General features: G+C 40.2%; 1 protein-coding gene across 1 annotated transcript in view; it reads left to right on the forward strand.

The window, feature by feature from the left end:
* ITGA2B (integrin subunit alpha 2b) overlaps positions 1-9606 on the forward strand; it is a 35727-nt gene extending 26121 nt beyond the window's left edge. The window contains exons 27-31 of the mRNA XM_075278399.1: positions 6000-6155; positions 7354-7467; positions 8839-8940; positions 9196-9318; positions 9448-9606. Coding sequence (XP_075134500.1) covers positions 6000-6155; positions 7354-7467; positions 8839-8940; positions 9196-9318; positions 9448-9513 — 561 coding nt within the window. The 3' untranslated portion in view covers positions 9514-9606. The remainder of the gene's footprint in view (positions 1-5999; positions 6156-7353; positions 7468-8838; positions 8941-9195; positions 9319-9447) is intronic.
* Positions 9607-10035: the final 429 nt, after the last annotated feature.

Consider the following 10035-nt stretch of genomic DNA (forward strand, 5'->3'; position numbering starts at 1 on the left):
GCCAATGGCACAGGGAACATTTGACAGGTAGAGGGAAGAATGTATTCAATGAAATATCAGGAAACTCCTGAGGCAAACATAACACCATCTGTACAAAAACGGAAATTAAAAAGAGGAGGAGGAGGACGGCTTCTAAAAATGGATAATAATCCTAAACACACATCAAAATCCATCATAGACTACCTAAAATGACACAAGCTTAGGGTTTTACCATGGTCCTCACAGTCCCCTGATCTGAACAATATTGAAAATCTGCATCTAGACCTTAAAAGCATGCAAGACGACCCAGAAATCTCACGGAAATGGAAAATCCCTCAAATAAGAATTTAAAGACTCTTGGCTGGCTACAAAAAGCCTGTACAAGCTGTGATATTTACCAAAGGGTGTGCTACTAGGTACTAATCATGCAGGGTGCCCAAAATTTTGCATTTGTCCATTTTAATTTTTTTCTTATGTTGAAAATGTAAAATATGAAAATATTTTTTTCCCCAAAAGTACATTGAGAATGTGTCATCTTTAATGTTTATGTAACTTTCTTAACTGTTTACTTTAAAGGGGCTCTATCATTGGAAAAAATCATTTTAACTAAGCGCATATGTAGCGCCCCACAGAGTGGGTCACTACAAATGTCATCTTATGTGATCTATACTGTGTACTGTGTAGGAGAGAGGAGAGGTGTGTGGAGGTGCAGTGTGTGCTGCAAGCCACATGGTGTGATAGCACAGGAGGCCGGAGACCTGCAGAGGTGGGACAAGACCTTGCAGGGACGGAGCTGCAGTCATAGGACCATCAATTCCTAACTAGTGTGAGAAACACTAAGAACATTGAGAGACTCACTGGACCAAGGCCTAGTGAATGCAAGATTCCTGGAGGCTCAGTAACATACAGAGTTGGGGTGAGTGCATCCAGCATCCCAAAGAACTCGCGTTACCTGCTGTCCAGAAGGGGGATCTACCCGGTAGTACTTAACCTCTGAGTTCCTGGAACCCAGGACCAGAGGAAATCTATTAGAGAGTTAGAGCAGCAATGGAAGGCTGAATCATACTAGTGGTAAAAGGGGAGACTGGCATCTCACTATACTGGAGCAATGTGAATCCTCCTGTAACATCTGTTATCTCCTGCTGACTACAGAAGTAAACTGTAAGTGTTTGGTTAACCCCTGTTTGGACTGTATTCCTTTATTGATCATCGATCCTCTGTTACTCCTGGAAATCATCCCTTCCTCACCTACATCATCTGGCCCTGGAACCTGCCCTGGTTGGGGAGGGTATAACATCTGGCACTGCATCACCACTTATTCCCAGAGGCCCTATCTACAGTGCCCGGCTTCACCTCAAGCCGAAACCCCAACTGGCGTCACGACAAACTTTTATTTTTCTTTATTTTAATTTCATCCATTTTTGCTTAAAACTCCCCTTTTTCAAGGCGCTGCCGTCCCCGGTGTCGGGCCTGCTCGCACCGTGAATCTACATAGGCCGAGTCGTGGCGACTCACATACATGCATAGCCTTTAGAAAGGCTATTCCACACCTATCTTCTGTATGTAAATTGCCGCAGTGGTTTTTGAATGAGCCAATTTTTATTCATATGCTAATGAGCTTTCAGCCAGCACAGGAAGTTCCCAGCAGCCTCCTCTCTCCTATTCTCTCCTATATGTGTGTGCAAACAGGAAGCTGAGTCATCAACAGCCTATGCTGTATACATACATATGAAAGAATAGGCAAAGGGTGCACTATGAGACTTCCAGGGTGCATCGAGAGGCTAATTGGCATTTGGATAAAAACGGGCTCATTCAAAAACCACTGAGGCGATTTACATACAAAAGGTACATGTGGAATAGCCTTTCTAAAGGTTATGCAAGGATGTGATTAGTTAAAAATGACTTTTCCCAATGATAGAGCCCTTTAACAGTAATTTTGACAACGGGTGTCCAAACTTTTGCAAGCCACTGTGTATATATATATTAGTCTAAAAATAATACATAAAATAACAATTTCTTTAGGGGCTACAGGTACTGTAAAAAAAGAAAAAGAAAGAAACAAGTAAATAATTGTACTACGTAAATAATTATATATATACAGTCCTATGAAAAAGTTTGGGCACCCCTATTAATCTTAATCATTTTTAGTTCTAAATATTTTGGTGTTTGCAGCAGCCATTTCAGTTTGATATATCTAATAACTGATGGACACAGTAATATTTCAGGATTGAAATGAGGTTTATTGTACTAACAGAAAATGTGCAATATGCATTAAACCAAAATTTGACCGGTGCAAAAGTATGGACACCTTAACAGAAAAGTGACATTAATATTTAGTAGATCCTCCTTTTGCAAAGATAACAGCCTCTAGTCGCTTCCTGTAGCTTTTAATCAGTTCCTGGATCCTGGATAAAGGTATTTTGGACAAACAATTCAAGTTCAGTTAAGTTAGATGGTCGCCGAGCATGGACAGCCCGCTTCAAATCATCCCACAGATGTTCAATGATATTCAGGTCTGGGGACTGGGATGGCCATTCCAGAACATTGTAATTGTTCCTCTGCATGAATGCCTGAGTTGATTTGGAGCAGTGTTTTGGATCATTGTCTTGCTGAAATATCCATCCCCGGCGTAACTTCAACTTCGTCACTGATTCTTGAACATTATTCTCAAGAATCTGCTGATACTGAGTGGAATCCATGCGACCCTCAACTTTAACAAGATTCCCGGTGCCGGCATTGGCCACACAGCCCCAAAGCATGATGGAACCTCCACCAAATCCACCAAATTTTACAGTGGGTAGCAAGTGTTTTTCTTGGAATGCTGTTTCTTTTTGGACGCCATGCATAACGCCTTTTTTTATAACCAAACAACTCAATCTTTGTTTCCAAAATGAAGTTGGCTTCTCCAAATGTGCTTTTGCATACCTCAGGCAACTCTATTTGTGGCGTACGTGCAGAAACGGCTTCTTTCTCATCACTCTCCCATACAGCTTCTCCTTGTGCAAAGTGCGCTGTAATGCTGACTGATGCACAGTGACACCATCTGCAGCAAGATGATGCTGCAGCTCTTTGGAGGTGGTCTGTGGATTGTCCTTGACTGTTCTCACCATTCTTCTTCTCTGCCTTTCTGATATTTTGCCACTTCTGGGCTTAACAAGAACTGTCCCTGTGGTCTTCCATTTCCTTACTATGTTCCTCACAGTGGAAACTGACAGGTTAAATCTCTGAGGCAACGTTTTGTATCCTTCCCCTGAACAACTATGTTGAACAATCTTTGTTTTCAGATCATTTGAGAGCGGGCTGTCCATGTTCGGCGACCATCTAACTTAACTGAACTTGAATTGTTTTGTAGAAAGAAATGGTCCAAAATACCTTCAACCAGGATCCAGGAACTGATTAAAAGCTACAGGAAGCGACTAGAGGCTGTTATCTTTGCAAAAGGAGGATGTACTAAATATTAATGTCACTTTTCTGTTGAGGTGCCCATATTTTTGCACCGGTCAAATTTTGGTTTAATGCATATTGCGCATTTTCTGTTAGTACAATAAACCTCATTTCAATCCTGAAATATTACTGTGTCCATCAGTTATTAGATATATCAAACTGAAATGGCTGTTGCAAACACCAAAATATTTAGAACTAAAAATGATTAAGATTAATAGGGGTGCCCAAACTTTTTCATAGGACTGTATATATATATAATTTATGTACATTGGGCTTGTTTTTTCTTTTTTTGATATATTTAAATATTTAATCAGAGGAGTGGTTTACACCAGAGACGCATTATTTGAATAACAGATATGACTACATTATTGTGCCACTTGGTCAGTCTCTACTCATATTGGATAAAATTATAGAAAAGAGTATTTAATCTTTAACTTTATGCCTGTTAAAGATCATTTCATCTTGACTTTGCTTAACTATTCACGTTTGCAGTCATTTTGATGAGGGGTGTCCAAACTTTTGCATGCCACTATATATATATATATACAGTCCTATGAAAAAGTTTGGGCACCCCTATTAATCTTAATCATTTTTAGTTCTAAATATTTTGGTGTTTGCAACAGCCCTTTCAGTTTGATATATCTAATAACTGATGGACACAGTAATATTTCAGGATTGAAATGAGGTTTATTGTACTAACAGAAAATGTGCAATATGCATTAAACCAAAATTTGACCGGTGCAAAAGTATGGGCACCTCAACAGAAAAGTGACAATAATATTTAGTAGATCCTCTTTTTGCAAAGATAACAGCCTCTAGTCGCTTCCTGTAGCTTTTAATCAGTTCCTGGATCCTGGATGAAGGTATTTTGGACCATTCCTCTTTACAAAACAATTCAAGTTCAGTTAAGTTTGATGGTCGCCGAGCATGGACAGCCCACTCTCAAATGATCTGAAAACAAAGATTGTTCAACATAGTTATTCAGGAGAAGGATACAAAAAGTTGTCTCAGAGATTTAACCTGTCAGTTTCCACTGTGAGGAACATAGTAAGGAAATGGAAGACCACAGGGACAGTTCTTGTTAAGCCCAGAAATGGCAGGCCAACAAAAATATCAGAAAGGCAGAGAAGAAGAATGGTGAGAACAGTCAAGGACAATCCACAGACCACCTCCAAAGAGCTGCAGCAACATCTTGCTGCAGATGGTGTCACTGTGCATCGGTCAACAATACAACGCACTTTGCACAAGGAGAAGCTGTATGGGAGAGTGATGAGAAAGAAGCCGTTTCTGCAAGCACACCACAAACAGAGTCTCCTGAGGTATGCAAAAGCACATTTGGACAAGCTAGCTTCATTTTGGAAGAAGGTCCTGTGGACTGATGAAACAAAGATTGAGTTGTTTGGTCATACAAAAAGGCGTTATGCATGGCGTCCAAAAAAAAAACAGCATTCCAAGAAAAACACTTGCTACCCACTGTAAAATTTGGTGGAGGTTCCATCATGCTTTGGGGCTCTGTGTCCAATGCCGGCATCGGGAATCTTGTTAAAGTTGAGGGTCGCATGGATTCCACTCAGTATCAGCAGATTCTTGAGAATAATGTTCAAGAATCAGTGACAAAGTTGAAGTTACGCCGGGGATGGATATTTCAGCAAGACAATGATCCAAAACACCGCTCCAAATCGACTCAGGCATTCATGCAGAGGAACAATTACAATGTTCTGGAATGGCCATCCCAGTCCCCAGACCTGGATATCATTGAACATCTGTGGGATGATTTGAAGTGGGCTATCCATGCTCGGTGACCATCAAACTTAACGGAACTTGAATTGTTTTGTAAAGAGGAATGGTCCAAAATACCTTCATCCAGGATCCAGGAACTGATGAAAATCTACAGGAAGTGACTAGAGGCAAAAGGAGGATCTACTAAATATTAATGTCACTTTTCTGTTGAGGTGCCCATACTTTTGCACTGGTCAAATTTCGGTTTAATGCATATTGCACATTTTCTGTTAGTACAATAAACCTCATTTCAATCCTGAAATATTACTGTGTCCATCAGTTATTAGATATATCAAACTGAAATGGCTGCTGCAAACACCAAAATATTTAGAACTAAAAATGATTAAGATTAATAGGGGTGCCCAAACTTTTTCATAGGACTGTATATATATATATATATATATATATATATATATAGCTCTATGTGGGAGGTTTAATGAATTTTTCAAGACCTATAGATGAACTCTATATATTTATTTATGATTAGCATTAATTTTTCAATGTAATTTGGAAATCAATTAAACCTACGGAAATGCTGGCGGTTTCCCTATAGATATAATTGAAGCTGAAAGTCCACAGAGGTTTCCTTTCTGTTGGATACTACATGGGACCTTAAGCTAAGGCTGGTTTTAGGTCCTTTTCTTACAGTAGACATTTGTGAAGGTTCAGCTTCCCTTTCTATCCATACATCACATCTGTAATGTTAGTGTCTATCCAGTTCACTGCTGCCTCCACGGATTATTTAGCTAATCTCTTGATAAATATGTGATTCTAACCTTTTTCATGTTTTTTTTAAGCTCATGCTTCCAACTGCAGCCCCAGTCAGCAAAGCAGATAGTCATAGAGTGAATAGAAGAGAATTGCCGAGAGATGAACACAAAGTTGTGATGACAGAACCTGAAAACCAAACCACCACAGAACATGGTCACCATCCTAAACTACCCATTCTGTTGGTAAGTGCAGAAGATAAAAAAAAAACTAGCAAATACCAGAGGCAGACAGTAATAGCTAAGAACCTCTGTGTAGGTATGTGTATGGGCACCCTCTTTCTTTATGCCCGTCGAGCATATACATATGCATGTAGTGTCTGGACTGGGAAGTAAGGTGGGGTGGAATATGGTGAATAGAGAAGAGGACTGACCTATGTGCTCCTATCAAATACCTTCCTTTTGTGACTTACTAAGGATTTGGTCACACCTGCATATGGTGACCACTCTAAGATTCCGTCCCCATTCCATTCTACCCAGGCAGAAACAGTGTGGAAACCCAGCATGGAAACCCCATTATAGTCTATCGGGTTTCTGCAGGTAACCACTTTTTAAGCAGATTGGGTTTCCGTGTTTTGGGTCCCCAACGCAAGTGTGAATCTAGCGTTAGCTACTTACCGTATATACTCGAGTATAAGCCGACCCGAATATAAGCCGAGGCCCCTAATTTTACCACAAAAAAACTGGGAAAACTTATTGACTCGAGTATAAGCCGAGGTCGGGGGGGGGGGGGGGGGGAATGCAGCAGCTACTGGAAAATTTAAAAAATTAAAATGGTCGGCGTTTTTGGTTGCAGTAGTTGCTGGATTCTGGGAAAGGGGAAGGGGTGTTTTGGTTGTCTGTCTGCCCCTTCCCTGAGCTTGAGGACTGGGTTATTTTCCCCCACTTAGAATTCAGCCTGGCTGAATATAAGGTATCTGCAGTGCTCCTATTAACCCCTTCCCGATGGAACAGGAGCACTGTAGATACCCTATATTTAGTAGACCGGGCACTTTCAGACACAGGGATACCTAATGTGTTTGTGTTTCACAGTCATTTCCTACTTTTATATGTATTCTAGGGAAAGGAGTGATTTAGAACTTTTATTTACTTTATGTTTTTATTATATTTTTGTTAAAGCTTCTTTTTTTTTCCCACTATTTTATGGGATATTCTATACATTACTATTGTGGCTGGTCATAGACCCCCCCTCCCCCCCCTCAAAAAAAATAAAACATTTTTTTGCTTGACTCGAGTATAAGCCGAGGGGAGCTTTTTCAGTACAAAAACTGTGCTGAAAAATTCGGCCTATACTAGAGTATACGGTATGTGTATTATCTTTAGGGGCTCTGGCAGCTGGTGGACATTTTGTAGATTTCTATAATGTTTTAATTTTTTGTTTCAGAATTGTTATAATTCGACCTGCTGGGAGATAAAGTGTGTCATTCAGGATATGGAAAAAGGGCAGAGAGCAACGCTTAAACTTGACTCTGTTCTGTGGGTCTCCAGCTTCCTCAAGGTAGGGAAATTTAAAGTATTTGGCTCTCCTACTGTGTGCTTTTATGGCTTACCCTCCATGTGGAGTGTGTGAGTGACTGCCTTCTGGACATCTGTCAAGTCAACAGTCTTCCCCATGATTGTGTTGCCTACTGAACCAGACTAAGGGACCTTTTTAAATGCTTAGGAAGCCTTTGCAGCTGTTTTGGGTTAATTATTCTAATCTTCTGAGATATTGACTTTTGGGTTTTCCTTGGCTGTAAGCCATAATCATCAACATTAACAGAAAGAAACACTTGAAAAAGTTCACTCTATTTGTAATGACTCAATATAATATATTTGTTTCACTTTTTCAGTTGATTTACCAAAAAAAAACCCTTTTGATGATATTCTAATTTACTGAGATGCACTTGTATATCTTTGTATAAACAACCCATCTTCAACATATATTATATCTTTAGGCTGAAGCCCCACGTTGCGGAAACACAGCTTTTTTTTCTTGCAGATTTGACTGTGTTTTTTTGAGCCAAAGTCAGAAGTGTGTTGAGCAGAAGGTTGAAGTATAAGAGCATCATATATATTTCTTATTCCTTTTATAGCCACTCCTAGGATTGGCTCAAAAAATGCCGCAAAATCTGCAGCAAAAGAAGGCCCCGGCCTTAAAGGTTATTTCCACAAACATAACCATAATTAAATTTGCTTAGACAATTTAAAAGAACAAAGATTTTTGCAAATATAAATAAACAATTTTACAGTATTTTAAAGATTTTTTTCTAAGCAACTATGGCTACAAACACACGACGAAGTGTGCAGACCGAGGGGGTACTGATTTTATAGCAGAATGCACTAAGATGACATCTGGTTTCCATTCCGTTCCAATATGATGGGGAAGAATAGGACCTGCTCTATAATTATGTAAATGCAGCACCAGACCCCCATTGAAGAGCCTCGGCCTGAACACTCAGTCATGTGCCTGAGGATTTAGGGTTGATAGTCTTTTGTTTTGATCAGTTGTCAATGGATACAACCATGAATGCAGGAACTTTTTATGGTCTGAAACTCAGCCATGATATTGTGACCCGGCCTGCCTGATAACCTGTCCAGAATATGGAAATTATGGCTGGGTTTCTGATCCTAGGAAGTTCCTGTAGTCATGGTCATATCTATTGGCAATTGACCATGATCAAACACTGTCATCACTAGGATGGTTAGAGAAAATCCTTAAAACTCTGCAAAATCTTGAATTACTTATATTTGCAAAAATGTTCAACTTTTAATTATCTTCAAATTTAAATACAATTATGTTCATGGGAAACCACTTTAAAAGGAAGGCATCCAGACTGCTAAACTTTTCCCTCTCCTGTCTTTGATGTTATCTTTTCCCATTACACAGAGACCACAGCAGCAGTTCACGTTGCGTTCCAATGGCTACTTTGAGGTGACAGGTGTCCCTTACAGGATCCAGCCTGCAGCCTTGATCTCCAACAAGACCTCTGTAAGTGTCCTGACTCTTGGTTTGTATTAAGCTTTGGTACCACTTATGTACTAGTCTTGTATGCCAGTTTAAATGCCACATACACAGTATACATGCAATACATAATATTCTACTTCTGATGTTATAGAAAGCTAGATGATGACGTAGAGATTTAAAGATGATGAAGTATCCCAGTACTCGGCATAATAAAATGGGTGTGCGACCACATCAGCCAATAGATTAATTCCTGTCTCTCGTCTATGCTTTTGCTCACAGGCTGATCTAGTGGTCCAATGGGTGACTCCTGATGGACAGAAAGAGATTCCCTTGTGGTGGATAATCCTTGGCGTCCTTGGGGGGCTGCTGATCCTGGCATTGTTTATATTTATCATGTGGAAGGTGAGTGGGAAAAAAATGGCTGCCGTTACCTGCTGTACTTTTTTTTTGCTGGTTTCCATGCCAAATGTTCTAAGAATAGGTTTATTTGCTCTGTCTCCTAAATGTAATCTATGTCTCTGATTTTCGTAGCTTGGATTCTTTAGAAGGACCCGGCCACCGACTGATGATGAGGACAGTTTGACCAGTGGGCAGTAATGGATGACTTTTCACTTCATCACAGGGTTAAACTTCTCAGAGAATTTTGTGCATTATCATAACCTAAAACTGAATAAAAATAGACAAGCTGTTTTCTTTTATTTACCCATTAAACAGAAAGATTTTGTATCTGAGGTCATACTGGCTTGTTAAAGCGTAGCAGCAAATATGGGTTTCATAAACCAAGCCCTCAACCCAGTTCCTGTTGGCCTCACCCATCCCCTCCCATATCTCTGATGATTCGTGCGGGCAGTGCGCGGTAAGCACACGGACCCCATTATAGTCTATGGGGTCCGTGCGCTTGAACTGCACATCGCTTGCAGTTGCTCTTGTGTTTCGTCCGGGGGTCCTCATTCGGACTCCTTCCGGACGGAACACATCAGCACGTGTGAACCGACCCATATACAGTGGGGCAAAAAAGTATTTAGTCAGTCACCAATTGTGCAAGTTCCACCACTTAAAAAGATGAGAGGCGTCTGTAATTTACATCATAGGTAGACCTCAACTGTGAGAGACAAAATG

This window comes from Leptodactylus fuscus, chromosome 6 (genome assembly GCF_031893055.1).
Source record: "Leptodactylus fuscus isolate aLepFus1 chromosome 6, aLepFus1.hap2, whole genome shotgun sequence".
Taxonomy (NCBI): domain Eukaryota; kingdom Metazoa; phylum Chordata; class Amphibia; order Anura; family Leptodactylidae; genus Leptodactylus; species Leptodactylus fuscus.